Genomic DNA, 16052 nt, shown 5'->3' with positions numbered 1-16052 from the left:
GGGATTGGGGGGGGGGGGAAAACTTTGGGAACAGATGGGAAAATGGTATGCTCCCAGCTCTGTTATTCGTTATGTTTTGGGCTTCAGATGGGAAAATGGTATGCTCCCAGCTCTGTTATTTGTTATGTTTTTGGACTTCTCTAGACTTCAGGAGTACATCCCCTCTGGGATGTCTGGTGCTTAGTGCTACAGCATTAAGCTTTAGGCACGCTGGGTTCTGTAAGCTATAGACAGCCCACGAGAAGCTGCATTTTCAGCTTTGTTTCCCTGATGGCCAGGGAAACAATATTGAGTCCAATATATACAGTGGCATTCAGATGTTCAAAGTGCAGTATAGAGGCATTCACTGACATTTAGACTACCTTTATTTATATTCAGCAATATTAAAATCTGGTCCCAATTTAGATTAGATACACATGAGAACATTTTTGGCAAATCAGAGGTGTTTTATTTACTAGTGTACTTATCACATACTGTATAGGCTATCCTTTGGGCATATTTATCCTATAAATCTAGATAAGCTTGTTTTATTGTCTTCTGACTTTTAAATTCTGCTGATGGCAAAATTCCCTTTTCCTTAAGAGGTTCACTCAGGATTGAGTCACAAATTTTAAAACTACTCTAATTTACATATTTTACTTTATTGTATCAAAACAAAACCCAAAAGCTTGGTCAAAGTATAAACACTTATAAACCTAGTGAAAACATCCCTGAGAAACTTTCAGTAACATAGCAGTAATGATTAGTTTTGGTCCATTAGAGAAGAATTGTTGCATCCAGTTATTGAATAGAGGGCTACAAGTACATTGGTTGTACATTGGATTCCCATTCATTCACTTTCACTCCTCTTACAAAATATTGTATCTGAGACAAAAGCCACTAGAGGTTTTTTACATTCTATTTAGTTTGATATACAATATAATCATTACAAATTTTAAGATGGCTGGCCTAGATTCAGCCCTGGTGTAACGCCTTTAATGTCAATGGAGTTCACACACTTACATTCCAGGGTTGAAGTGTGGTAACACAGATGACTGTGAAGGACAGTACCTAAAATAAAAAAACCTTAAAAGTTATAGACGATACTTTTCACAAGTTGCTGACATATGTTTTTGCACACTAATTTTGCAAACAAACATTTTACAAAAGATTTAAGTCTAGAAGTCATACTGTCATGCCACAGGAAAACTCAAAAACACTACCGGGTTCAACTCTACTGAGAAAGCAAAGTGCGTAGAGTCATTTCCACAAAAGTGCACGTACGGTTAATGACTATGGAAGTACTGTGTTAGTACACGTGCAGGGTTAAAAAAAACGCAAGAACTTCTTGAAAAAAATCAGAGGGCTGTATCATTCTTCATTGCTCTGAAGTTGCTTTAGAGGGCCACACAGTCCAACATCTCATTGTTTTAGCACTATTTTAGAACAAACTAAGTCAAAACTCACATACATGTAAAGCAGATAAACGCAAGTAATCCACTTTTTGACTTCTTTTGCCTGGAATACTAATAATTTTCCAGTATGTCAGGCCTTAATAGGGTTTCTGAAAACAACAGCATTTGAAAATAAACTAAAGCTGCTTGTACTTGGAGGCAAAAACTGTTAGCCCTACACTTTATCTTTCTGTACCAGTACTACTGACCTTAGCACTTTCTGCTACATCAAACCTGAGCAGACCTGTCATTTGCAATTAAAAAAGCCATGCTTTATAATGTTACATCAATAGCTTCTGCTAAAATGAGACTATGTTTTACTTTATGAAGTGCAACAAAAGTGTAATACAATATCTTGTACCTAGCACTTGTCTAATTTGTAAGGAAACATGCAAAAAAACTACAAAGGTGTTTCTGTAAAGTTAAACCAAAACAGATAGAATACTAAAAAGGTATTTTGGAAAAACATCGGAACTTAAGAGTCCACTTCAGGAATCCAAGAAGGATATTTATACAGATTTGAGAAGATAGGGGAGCAGAACTGTTCATAGTAAGGGAAAAAAACAGAAAAAACCCACAAAACTAAATACTGTATATCAAGTCATCCTGAAGCAACTAAAAAACCCTCATTTTGCTCAATGAGCACAAGAATTGTTCAGAATTCATGAACAAGTTGAGTATGTATAACCACTGAACAGTATCACTGTGGGAGTCAGTGACAGAAATTCAACATTATTTTTGTGATCAAATACTAGATGTATGACTTGTGGGGATCCTTTTAAACACCAGTTGTCAAGATCCAACTAGGTGGTCCTCTGCCAAACATGAAACATTTTTACAGGGTCACTGTAAGATGAATTTTAGCTCTCTTGGGACAGCTTCCTCAAACAGCTAAGTTATGCGTTCAACTCTAGAGAAACACCTTACACAGTGTCACAAAAGGCAGTATATGTGTTTAACCATGACATTTGTGTAGCAAGTTAGTAAGAGAAGTGGATCCTTTCAGACAGTAGATGTATTACCAGGTGGTAAACTGTCAGAGACTGCTTTGGGATCAGGAGTGCAACAAACAAAAAGTTGTTTTCCCAAGCTTTTTTGGGCAAATCTGAAGTACATTATGTGGCCCATTGCAACAAAAGACACAGAAATAAGCACCAATAAGCCAAAAGCTTCAGGGTTTGGGGCCAAGATGACCATGATGAAGTGCAGCAAATCAAGAAGATAATTCATGGAGTTTTGGACACCATTTATGATGCCTCTTTCCGATTCTACGACGTTTTCTTGGAGCAACTGTGTGACAGTCAAATCAAAGGACCAAAGGCCTACAGGGAGAAAAAACAGTTATCCATACAACAGGTCTTCTCATGGTAAGCTTTCATTACTGGCACAATTCAATTCATACTTGCAAACACTCACTTCTGCCAAAGATGTGCAAGACAAACTAGCCTCTTGTCAGACTAGAATGGATTTCACACTGACAGTCAAGAGCAATTTACTTTCCCTTTACTAATATTTCCTGAAATAATACATACAGCTTGACACATTAACTTGCCTGTCACATCTTGCTTCAACATGTCTATCAAGTTAACAATGTTTTGCTCATCTGTTCCTTACTTAAATAGCTGTTTTACAGCTATTTACAGTGTATTCATGCTAGCTACAATTGCTAAGTTTTGCATAAGATGTTTGCAAAAAAATCAAACGCATTTTAAACTATGCAGAATACATAGTAAGTTACAACAGTCTCAGTTGACACTGGCTTCTATGCTGTTTTAGTCTATTAAGTTTGTTTGCAAGATAAACTTTTAAAACAATCATTAATACATGTGAATCAAGTATTTTCTTCCTCCAAAATTCAGCAAAAGCTGCAGAAAGAGCACAAAAATTCTACAGATGAGAATTACTGTTCATTACAGTTAGGTATTTGACTGCCTCTTCTGTTGACAGATACTAATACTACACTAACCAGCAATTCCTCAAAAAATTAAGCTGTCATCCAAATCAACGTTTCTGTTCTAAACCCCTTTGCTGGTCAGAAGTTTAAAGGTCAGACTATTTAATGAATGGATTAATTTAGTGAACCACTAAGTTTGAAGGTTTTCATAGTAGATGTGTTTCCTATTAACAAATGGTTTTATTTGGTTGTGAAAGAAGATCATTTAGAGATGAGCATTCCAAAAAACAAGTTACATTCATCTCCAAATGTGCTAACTTTCCTCCTATTAGTGAGATATGATAGGCAAGAAATTAGTACTGCAGTCTCTGCACTGCTGATACTATTGCAAGATCATTTCATTTTTATGTGAAGTGTAATGCCTTAGAAATGTGATATAACACTTCAACTGTAGCCTACAATTCTAAACTCAAATTTGTACTTAGTTGACAGGCACTGTAATTTCTAGAATTAAAAGCAGTCAATAGATCAGATTTTAAAGACGTAATACTTACCAACTCTAGCAGCAATGACTCCTGCAAACAGGAGACTAACAGAGATTAAAGGCACAGGCTCAGGACTCATCTCTGGGTCGCTGTTAGCAGGAGTAGTAGACCCGTTTAACACGTTGGGCATTCCAGTTGCAAAAACCATTTCAGGCTTATCTTCTGGAGATGCTATAGTAGGTAATGGTTCACTTTCAAACAGCCTGGCACTGATGTCAGCAAATGGGGAAACAGTCAAATCCAGAGGACTTCCAGGCATGAATACAGAGATAGCACACAAGACCAGGCAAGCAAATTGAGCAACTCCAGAAATGAGGCCCGTGCGAACCAGGCCACATTTGTGACGAAGCCAAGTGAAAGCTACTGTTCCCATGATTCCAGTGACTGCTGAGGCACCCATCAGGAGGCTTAGCACAGAGCCACTCAAACCCTGAGTGTATGCATAGCCTGTAGTAATACAATCAAAGCCCAGAACAGTCATATACAGAAATGCAAGACCCATGCCTGCAAGAAACACTGGCTGGTTGTAGTACGCAACCCATCCATCACGAAACGTGATGAAAGGTTCAGCAATCCGGGCAGTGCAGCTGACTTCCTTCTCCTGTTGGGGCTCAAAGCCAGTTACATCTTTTTCAACAATTAACTGCACTCCTTCAGCAGGTTTCATGTCACTCTCTGTGAACAGAAATGTAACTGTTAGATACACTCCTGCCTGCACAGTGCAGAGTGTAAACTGAAAGGCAATTGTTTGCAGTTAGGAAGTTCACTGCTGCAGAAGTCCATCAGTTAAATTCTGCAACCAACCTTCCTCTGATTACATAAATGTTTTAAAGTGTCCTTAAATCCCACCTGCATAGTAAGATCAAGTGAAGTTTATGCCTATCAATTTAAACTCCTACTTATGTAATTAAGCTGTGGTAGGAGAAAGCGTATTCTGCTTCTTTTCAATAGACTTGTGACCGAATGCTCCATTTCCATAAGGAGATTATTTGCTTAATGAATGCCAATGTTAGTTGGCATTTTAACATAGCTTTGTATGTTTAAATGCACTAACCACAGAAAGCAGGGAATACTTAAACAGCTGTCAATCTCTCATGTCATGGCAGAAGAACCAAGGCAGAGATGCTTGCTGAAGCCTACCAAAGCTAAAAGCTTTCAAAACTTGACTTCAAAAAAAAAAAACCTAAGACCTTGCTTTTCTACAATTCCATTTTCACTCTAATATAGAAGAAAGGCACTTCCACTGGTCATAAACAACAATCCAAAAAACCCACAGCAGTATTTAAATTAGTAACGTGGACAGAAACTATACAAATGCTTGGATGCCCGAGCAGTGTTTTCACGCTGTCAAGTTTGAAACAAACTCCACATACAGCAAGTGAGACACATGAAGTATTTCTGCAACTTTTAAAAATTCAAGTCTTCTATAGAAATCAGAATACTGCAATAGCAAATATTAAGAGATGTTTCCTACATATTGACATTTCCTAAACGCTTCATTCTTCAGGAGCATTCAAAAGCCAGTTCCAAAGCTATAGAGCCTTCTACGCTCTTTATCTTGCTCCCCTATCCTAGGGGACTAGCAGCCTAGTCCAACAGGTTACTGGACCAGACATTACCACAATGGATCTGCTGGCTGGGAAGATGTCTCTTCAGCACTTTTAACAGCAGCCTCCTATCTCACTATATATTGAGCAAAGAACAGACTGCTAGCTAGCTTTTAAAGAAAAAACAGGAATTCTTTATCTTCTTTCTTTAAAGAAAACCACACAGCATGTTGTAGCTGGGAGCCCATAGCTTGAGCTTTCAAGAGTATTCACATACTGCTGTCTTGAAAATGGGAAAATGCTTAAGTTTTGTATTCCAGTATCTGACATGTCAAATACCTCATAACAAAAAGCCTGCTTCTGAAACAATTTTAATTTCTGACATTAAGACTATCTAAAGTAATGTTATAAACAACCTTAAAATTTATTATTAGTCATAGCCATCTACACTGCAAATCCGAGTTGTTCAGCTTGGCCAAGGAAGCAGAGAAGAAGGCCAAAGTAAGTTTTTTTTTTTCCTCCACCATTTCCTGCAGCATATGGAACTCATTGAAGCATGCCAGACTAGAAATATTACCACCTATTCTACAGCCTCCTGAAAGCCTGTTAGTACTACGCAAAAGTAGAGTTGACTTTGCAAGAAAAGAGTCCTACACAGGCTGTTTTGCTTGTAGACACTAGAGAGTGAAAGGTTTTGTCAACTAATTAGCTATGGTAAAGGACAGGAGCATTCCTCACAATCAGCCCTTAATAACAGGGCAGACTTGACTCTAAAGGATTAATTAAGAGGAAAGAATTCATTCTTTGGCTGCATTTTATGAGATCTCTCAAATAGCTGCACAAAATATTGTTTCTTAGATTAGAGTCTGATACCTATATCCAAACCCCAAAACCTTCAAGCTATGAGTAGAAAGCTATATAGCCTAAAAGCAGTGTCTGTAGAAGACAAAAGTCAACACTTCAGTTTGACTAATGCAGTGAATATACTGTGAATTTGAACAGTTACTTTTGCATTTTCAATACCTTTCTTTATGTTCAGCTGTTTCAGTTCCGATTCTTCAACTTTTGCAGATTTGACAGCTAGAGTAGGAGTTTTCTGATAAACCTTCCAGAGCAGCAGATATTCCACACACATCGACATCAGGTTCCAGCCAGAAATGAATCCGCAGCCAATCATCGGGGAGCCAAATGTCATTATCTGACCAACTGCCATTGGAGCCAAGATATTGGTCAACTGATCAATTCTTCTTATTGTGGCATTCATATCTGTCAGAAATGATTTGATGATATGAAATAATTGCTGAACACTTAGTGAAATATGCACCAACATAATTAGGGATTGGACATGTATACACATCAAGCTAAGAAGTCTTGCTCCAACTGTAAGTGGTTTCAGCAGGAGTTAGACTGCTACAGGCACCTTTAGAGTGTTCCAATGTTTAAGTTTATTGGGACCAACCAAGGTGCCTGTAAGCCAAATCCTTACTCCTGCCAGTTGTGCCTGCATGAGGTCTTTCAGGTTTCGCATGCTGGGTTTACAGCATGTAAAATGTACTCCTGCAGGTGAAACTATTAGTCATGAGATCAGATTACCCTTACATCCTAGTGACACTATGGACTCCTAAGCCTATCTCTGTAACATTCAAACCCAGCATGCACAACTCTAGACATTAAGAGGAATCTCATATGGTAGAATTAATTCTTGTAAAGGTAAGTTTAGCAACTACCATCTCCCAATACTGGACCCTGTATTTCTTAATCTCCTCCATTTACTTCTAATAACTGGTGACCACAGTACCCACCATGATAGCAGCAGACATTTGAAATGGCTTTAAATTTCCTTATTGAGTCAGATTGCCTACAACTGCCATCAAACATTCTCAGAACTTACTGAGCAAAGTCCTCACTCCTTTCTGTTCCACACTTTGATGTTTCCAGAAAAACCGAGGAACCCATTCTTAGCATGAATGCATCTTCCATTTGCTGGCAGGGGATGTCTCACCCTCCCCAATCTTACCAGCTTTAGTGTCATTACACCCTCTGGGCTCCTCTAAGTTTCCAATTAATGGTGCCATTGTTCCACCCCTAAAAGTTGCTAGATGCTCAATGGTTTTGCACATCAGGGGTTCAGGCTGCTTAGAAGTACATCTCAAACCCATTTTAGAGTCCTATTATGAAATTAGAGCTTTTGAAGGGCAAGTGAAATGGTATACCAGTATGAAGCTGTTTTTCTGAATCTGCAGAGAATTACTCCTTGCCATTCAAAGAAGTGTTTAGGTTATTCTATTTAGAATTCAAAGTCAATTCAATGTTAACTATTTGACTGATGAGTAAGTTAGATACTTGCATGATATTTGGCTTTAAAAATTCCAAGAACTAAGCTTTGTTTTTTTTGACTTATTTGAGGAAGGCTAATATTTCCACTCAGGAAAGGTACAAGGACTGAATGGAAAAATTAATCAAGGACAATGAAGAAGCAGCCAAGGCAATTTATTTCCCTATTCCACTCACTTAACTAAGGCTCCTCTTTGAGGAAAGGTAACAGTGCAGAGATGGACAGCAGTATTTGCTGCCAAGTCAATGCTGGCATTTAATTTAAGTTAAGGAATTTCAACAGTCTCCAAATTACATTATGATTGAACACATAACTCTATTCAGCCTGGAAGAGATCCTTTAGATAGATCTGTTGAACTAAGGTGCTTAGTTCAGTGTTTTGTTTTCAATTTAAGTTGCATGAAAATTTAGAGTAACTTCTTGCCTGATTTTTCAGTACAGAATATAAGTGGTCATATAATTCTGTCTGAGATCATGAAGCAGAACAGAGGCAGGACTGCCTCCCATGCAGCAGTTCTCTGCAGGTGTGGTCTGTACATTATGTCATGTGTAGCAAATAGTACAGGGATCAGGGAGATGATTTGCTGAATAAGATCTGACACAAGAAACGTTAATGAGAACCATTAGAACTTTAAGGCTTTTACAGATAGATGATATTTTTCTACTTGTGATTCACATGCATAAAGAATGTTATCCTGTACTTCTCTACAAAAGGCATGACCTAGAAAGGCACTGCAAGGTCAAAATAAAAGACTTCAGTGGAAAATTTGTATACTGGGAAATGAAAGCAAGACACTTTTAATGCATCTAATTAAGAGCTAGCCTCTGCTGGATGAGATGGGGAAATAAGATTCCTTCATTGGAGATAAACATCAAGAATAAATCTGCAATACAAGATTGAAATCCCTAAAAGGACTCTGGCATGTAAACTGAACTTTATGGGCCATTTAGGCAGCCCCATAGAAAATTAGAGTCCAGAAGCTGAAATGCTGTCTAGGCCTGGAGGTATCTAAACTCCACAAGTGTCAGACTTAAAACTTGTGTCCCAGAGTTACTTTAGTAACTTTAGTATCAGTTCCTCTATCTGGGAAAGCTTAAGTCCCCTTACAGGCTTGATTCAGAGCCCACGTAGCCTGCACAAGTTCATCATAAAAAAAGCTACTTCCCACACTGCCTGTTAGAATCAGAGCAGCAGCATAGCCAAAGATCAATCATACATCCCTTGGGGTGAATGGCCTTGAGGCTAGGAGTACCCCCCAGCAAAGGAGAGTCAGGTTCCATGCATCTTTGGGGAGGATCCCAAACAATCTCCCACATCCAAGTAGTGTCATGACCACCAAACTGCAGTAGAATTTGAATGGAAACTCATTCTCTCTCCTAATAATGCCATGCCACTGTGCAAGAAAGGGGAAAAAGGAAAAATATTTACTAGGTGAAAAAGATTAGGTCTGTAGTCTAATACCAAAGGTATCAGACGTTAAAGGAATACAGAGCTTTCAGTTCCAACTGAAGAAAAGTATTCACAGCTCTGAGCTAGACATATAATGCTAGAGAAGTGCAAGATTTCAAATATGTATGCATGCACAGCATTTCCTACTAGCAATTTCCTGATCCACCTACTTTACTGTTCTGGACTTCATTCTCATGTACCTCTTTCTTTGATCCCTATGTGAGGAGCCCAGTTACACAACAGTTTTCTGTTTCATTCCAGGGACCTAAAAATAAAGTATTGCAACACTTGGCTTTAAGTGCCTGGAAGTTAAATAGCTTTTCTATTAAACACTGGTTATTTGATTTAAGAGTGTGGTATATGTTTATTTGTTCAGCAAGAATAAAGTTTTCCTGACAAAGCTGCAGTAGGACAAAACAAGTTTAGGGATGCCTAACTGAACTGTAATCACAACAGTAATTTCTAATCTCAGTAAGTGTAGTCCAGAGCAGGGAAGAGTAAAATAAAGGCTGCCCTTTTTACCTGCTGTTTTCTCATAATATCTGGAACTCAAAGATGTGCTGACCTCTGTAAAACTCTAGTCTAAAAATCAAGCTTGGAAAGACATTTAAGGTATTAAAAAGGCAACATATTTCACCTGCCAGTTTGCTTCTGTCTTCCCCTGCAACCACAACAATCCAGTCCCTCTGAATTGTGATCGCTGTGGCAGTGCTGGCCAAGTTGGCAATATTTGCTATTGTGATAACCAGGATATAGCACATTGTCTAGAGAAATGGGGGGAAAAAGTTACAACGTGAGATAATTGATGAAGGGAGATCTCCACTCCTACCCTGTCCAACCAGAAAAGACACTTTTACATTTGAATCCATACATTTTAGTGTTATTCTTCACACAGAACAAGACCAAGTCTACTTTACAATTCCTGACAGAAAACAATCACCTCTGTTTACCCAACTAGCTCAAAGTTCCATTTACCAGTTTTAGCTCACTGGAATGTCTAAACAGTCTAGAGAGAAAAATAAAACTTCATCTGTCTGCCACGCTCCCCCAAGTTTCTTTGTAAGTCAATTCCTTATTAACAAGTTCAAGCACTCACAAGAAGCCATCCATGGTATAACGTCAAAAGCTGTGTCTTAAACAAGAAGACAATCATCAGGATAATACCACACAGGATGACAGATGCATTCTGTACAACCAAGGATGTCTGGGCCACTGTTTTAAAATCAAAACAAAAAGCAACAGTTATGAACATAAGAATGAGCTAACTATAAGCTTAAGGAGGTTATAATCAAGGAACATACACAGATTCTTTAAATATTTTTATTTCCCTATTCTCCCCCCAAAAATATAAGTGGTAAAGCTATACTTCATAGAAGATTTTGAATCTTCCATTGTCTTAGAGAAACAAATTAATGTCTGATGTAACTTTGTAGCTCTTAACAATTTACAGCCCAAGTAGGTCTTTTCTCAATCAAAAACCAAACTGTATCTGTTTAAATGCTGATACTATTTCTAGAGGGGTGAAAACAAGACAAAGTTTGAGTCTCTAAAATTCACCTTCAGCATACCATGGAAGTGATGCTATTTCATAAATTCTTGGAATGTAAAAATGTGTATGAAGAACTTGATGCCATGTTATTTATAAAACAGACTAGAGCATACGTATTTAAAACATGTATAATGCAAATGCAGTGCGTGTTTACACTTAAGTGGAAGATGTTTGTATCTAGACAGAAGACAACAAATAACACGAGTGTGTGTTAGTATCAGACTGTGAAGAACTTGGTCTGTAGTCCTTAAAGTTATGCGCTTTTTACCTTCTGCATTTCTGTGCATCTCTACGTATCGTACCGGTTTAGCTGGAGTAGTGGACATATTGTGACATAAAAATGTTTTCCTCCTGTCTTTGACGCTATCTTTGTATAATCATTACCACTCTGAAACACTATCCTTAAAAAAAAACTGAGTGAGCCCCATTCTCATATTTGACTTGAGCAGTTAACTCTTAACCGCTTTATCTTTTTACATTAATTTGATCCATCCTTAAGTAAATAACCTGCTCTAGGCATCTAACCTTTGAGCCTGGAGTTCTTGTCCACCCAGTCTCCAATAATGGCTCCCAGGAGAAGAACTGATCCCGCCACAACCAGTCCATAGACTGCAGTCAGGAGTAAGCTGTTTCCATACAGTTCAACCAGGAATACAGACACAGCAAAATGCCACATACGGTCTCCCTTTAAAAGTAAGAGAGAGTACATACACAACATTACTATTTGCACTTTGCAAGCACACAAGCTATTTTACTAATGCCCTGACAAAAGTCTGTATTAAAATAAAGGTTTGTTACACATGAAGGGGTGGTGTGTGGAATTTATTTTTTTTTTGGGGGGGGAGTGTTGTTGGTTTTTTTGGTGGATTATCCCAGTATCGCTAAGACCATCTGTCCTAATCAAGTGCAACATTACAGCTTGTAGTACCACATCAGAAATCTCAGATATTTTTTACTGTATTACAGGACAAAGTCTGTTACCAGTCACATAAAAAAAGCCTCAGAAAGCTTACGTAGATTCTCCAGCACAGATCAAATATTAGCAACAGATTTATTCATTACTGATAATATTTAAATAACTTTTCAAGACAGCAGTTTGCTCTTAGATGATCAAAGCTTAAACACTGCTTTAAAACACAAGGGCCAGTCAAGTCAAAGCAAGTCATAATACAATTCAGCATAGACATGGGTAAATCAAGGAAGGTGGTGTCCTGAATGTTAACTGAAGTTTCTGAAGTCAATGGACTTCAGCTCTTTTTAATAATGTTAAGCATTGGCATATTACTAAGAAGTAGAGTATCAGAGCTAGTTTAACCTATTGTAAACCCATTGCTAGTTCAACCTATTCAGCCTATTGCTAGTTTAACCTAGTGCTTAGAACACAAAATTTTCATGTTCTGATACCACTTACTACAGGTGAAAAAAAAGAAACCCAAGATGCTAAACATGTCCAAGTGAAGTAATTTTCATACTACTCAAAACATTTTTAGGTTTCCTACCAAACAGACCTGTGGCTTGCTATTGAATACATCGAGGTTTTTATGTTGTCACATGATAGGAATCATATCTCAATTTATTTGTAAACATATTGCAAGAAATGCACTACAGAAAATGCTTTATGTAATCAATAACAAAGCAGATGAATAGAAATCATTCATACTATTCTAGGGCACACAGCTTGTTTAATAAAGGTCCCTAATGTTAGTCTTCTATAAACCAAATATAAAACTGTTTTATTCTGCTGCCTTATCTTAAATAAGCAATTGTTATGTGATATAGCAAACGGTACAAATTTCTAAGGACCTCAAATATATCCCCCTTTAGTGTTGGGGGAGGTGTAACATAAAAACACTTTTAAAAAGCGAAGTCTGCCAAATCTAACGTATCGTGTAACACAGCAACCAAGAGGTACATAAAAAGCATGCTATTTGGAGCGTCAAAATAACCGCAGTTTGATTAAAGTCCTCAATGTAATACAGACACACTAAAAGAATTCGCCTTTTAATGTTACTGAAGTTCTCTGAAAGAGATTTCTTCAAACATTGTAATGTGTAAACATTCATATTTGTTTCCTTAACCATAGGCAGAAAAATAATTACATCGCAACTATGTGGGAACAAAATTTCACCTGTTCAAGGAAAAACTCTGGGTATTTTGTATGTTTTCTAACTAAAACCAATGAAAAAATGCAAATATAAGCCTCAATGCTTCAATGTGCCCTCTCGTATATAATAAACCAATTTTCACTCTCCAGAGACACCTAAAGTCTTCTGCAAAATATGTTCCACTTTTATTCCATAGTTAGGAGAAGTATATAGAAAGTATTCCAGCAATGAAAACACAGGGATATAATTTCCCAAGTCTAGCATTCACTTAAACTTAATATGGCCTGAGGTACCTCTTTACTGAATTTCACTTAAAATACATGCAGGTGGATTAACTAAGTTTCAATTAGCCTGGGTAACTGTTTATTAAGCTAGAAAAATAAGCCAAAAGAGTACTTTCACATTAAAATTTCATAACAGAAGTTTGGGTTTTTTTCTTTATGCAGAGATGTTTCAGTAACTGAATTCTGACAAGATGAAAAAGGCATTTTAAGAAAAATTTAAGTATGTGAAAGTTGGTGGCAGGCGCTACTGTCAGAGTGAAAAACCTGTTTTCACTTGAAACTCACAGGAAGATTCCTTTAACTCCAGTGAGATCATGATTTTGCTATACAATTCATTTAAGGAGCCCGTGAACTCTGTTCAACCTTATCCAACACTTTACCCAGAGTATTTTGATCAGGCCAATCCACACAGATAATTTTTGGGTAACTAAAGCTGTTCCAACCTAGAAGCATGAGTTTCTTTCAAGAATTAAAAACCATAAAGAGCAAGCAAAGATAAATTAGCATCACAGAAGAACAATATTAGTGAATTACAGAGGTTTGAAGCAGGTATGTAATTTCAAGCTAAGACCTACTGAAATTTAAATAAACAGTAAACACTGCCTTCAGAAATGAGCAAAGCCTTGATCATATATACTTAATCCCACTTTAAAATGTCTCAAACTGTGTATATTTCAACTCTTTTAAATAAATAACTACAGCTGTTTAGCCTCACCATCCTTTCAAGGATGGTTCTTGCTCTTCTGTCATTATGATTATCCTTATAATCATCTCAGATTGAATGTATACAATCCCATCTCAGAACTGAAGCCCACAAGTCAAGCAGCAGCCAGGCTACTACCTACTGACAGGCCTCCTCAGGTCCGAGTGGCACAGATAAGGCTGGGAAGTTGCAACTGACCTCCCGGCAAGCATTAGGCCTGGCACCAACAAGGAGGACCCAGTTTCATTCTGTTGTTTACTGCCGAGTGATAGACAGCAATGAATTAAAAACATAATGGCAATAGCATAAGGTCTGAGACTCCAGTTCAGCAGTGCAGCCCAGCCTATTAAGATCACTGAGGCCAAGCACACATTCAAACGCTTTACTGAGCAAGAGCCTAAGGCATAGTCTAGACTTTGTTCAAATCTGAACATTTGTGGAGATGTGACACATTTAATCATTTACAGCTTCTGTCTGTATTTGGGAATGGCTTAGTAACACAGAAACCAAATTAGCGCTCTCAATTACAGCAAAACCACCTTTCTATCGGTTTTGTATTTTGGACGTAGCCATTTTAGAACAAAGATGATATATTACTTTGAGTTCTGAAGATTAAAGTGCTTGTTTATTGTTCCTGTTAGCAAAAACATTCAGACTACAGAACAGTAAAGCTTAGGAGATACAAAAGGTGCAGTCCTGCACCCAGTTCTGTCAAAATAAGCTGTATTTCTGTTGTTTCAGCAGGTTTGGTTGGGCTTTTTTGAGTCAAGATTTTCAGCACAAAAGAGAACACATTGGAACAAGGAGTATATACCATTAATACTGCTAAACACCTGAAAAGACATCTTGCAGCCTAATGTTCGTTATGGTGTGCAACATTGTTTTCAAACTCTGCTTTGTCACCTTTACTCACGTACCGAGAGCAGTCCCACTGCCGAGCTTTGAAGCACTCGTCAGGGAGGAGTAAGCAGGGTTGGCCGACTTGCCAGTTAGGCACTTTGTGGGCATTACTGACAAAAACTGTTGCAGGTAACGACCCTAGCCTCTGAAAAGCCATGAGCCAAACAGAAACATCACCTCCCAGCTCCTTCCACAGTATTAATACTTGCTACAATATTGCACTTGTTTCAACAAGCATTTGATACCACTCCAAGCCTTCTCCCATTAACAGAAACATCAGTATGACCTTTCAGGTTAGTGGAAGCGAGGAGCTGCCAGAGTTCGGCATGCGATGTTGTAACTGTATATCAGCCATTTGTTCAATGCTATACAAAGCACACATTAAACCAGTCCAAATCCAGGACTAAAGACAAAACAGGGAATAGTAGGGAGGAAGCTTTCCACTTCTTTTTGAATCAAGCTATTGGATGGAGACTTCGGATTGTATTATAAGATACACATATTCTTAATTTTATTACATGGAATAAAACCAGATTGTCTATTCCTAGTGCATATTTTAAGATTTTTCTACTCTCTTTCAAGTGAGTAAAAACTGGTGCAATAAGTTACTTTAGTACAGAAGGAAAGCATTTCAGAAAACAAACGTTTTGACAGAAAGAGAGACATCTCCTGACACTCTCAACAGGTTTGCTAATGAGTGGCAGCAATGGGTCCATTGTAAATGTTGAATATTTCCCATTAGTGTCCCAAGTATGCAAGTCCTTCAGATACATGTTGCAACCGACTGCCTTTCACTCTGCTAGGGACTATCCTTCATTTCTTTCACTCAGAACTTACTCTATAAGGAGTCTCACTGGTTCTGTAGTTACTTAAAAGCATAAAGAGGTACAGAACCAGGCCCTCAGGAAATCGAGCACTGCACTACGCTGCACTAATGAAAACTGAATCTACTGCAACATATTAATGTAAAGATTATGAAGACTTTTAACAGCAAGGTGTTGTAACGAGACCTCTGTCTTTGTGGTGGCGTGCTATTTCGTGAAGCTTTTTTGGAAAGTACCAATAATGTTCAGGTAAATCATAGCTAGATTAATAAAATCCTACTTCTACCAGGGCAATATTTTACTTACCCAAGTGGACAGTGCATGTCCAAGATAAAGAAGAAACTTTGCAGACGTAAAATAGGCAACCACAGATCCTGAATGAGAAATAAGAAACAAACGCTAAAGGAGATTCGGGCGCCTCCACCACGTTTCGGTACACACCGGGCACTATTCGCTGCCGTGGAGGAACCCAGCGTCGTTTTCA

At 38.0% G+C, this 16052-nt stretch overlaps 1 protein-coding gene across 1 annotated transcript in view; it reads right to left on the bottom strand.

The window, feature by feature from the left end:
- Nucleotides 1-348: 348 nt before the first annotated feature.
- SLC40A1 (solute carrier family 40 member 1) overlaps nucleotides 349-16052 on the bottom strand; it is a 20451-nt gene continuing 4747 nt past the window's right edge. Inside the window, exons 2-8 of the mRNA XM_009290968.1 lie at nucleotides 15875-15967; nucleotides 11278-11437; nucleotides 10300-10415; nucleotides 9841-9967; nucleotides 6443-6685; nucleotides 3882-4547; nucleotides 349-2755 (exon numbers count right to left, since the gene is read on the bottom strand). Of these exons, the coding sequence (XP_009289243.1) occupies nucleotides 2436-2755; nucleotides 3882-4547; nucleotides 6443-6685; nucleotides 9841-9967; nucleotides 10300-10415; nucleotides 11278-11437; nucleotides 15875-15967 (1725 nt within the window). The 3' untranslated portion in view covers nucleotides 349-2435. The remainder of the gene's footprint in view (nucleotides 2756-3881; nucleotides 4548-6442; nucleotides 6686-9840; nucleotides 9968-10299; nucleotides 10416-11277; nucleotides 11438-15874; nucleotides 15968-16052) is intronic.

The sequence above is a fragment of the Aptenodytes forsteri genome, unplaced genomic scaffold, assembly GCF_000699145.1.
Source record: "Aptenodytes forsteri isolate BGI_AS27 unplaced genomic scaffold, ASM69914v1 Scaffold318, whole genome shotgun sequence".
Taxonomy (NCBI): Eukaryota; Metazoa; Chordata; class Aves; order Sphenisciformes; family Spheniscidae; genus Aptenodytes; species Aptenodytes forsteri.
Note: the sequence above shows the minus strand (reverse complement) of the source record. Positions and strands in the feature narration are given on the sequence as shown.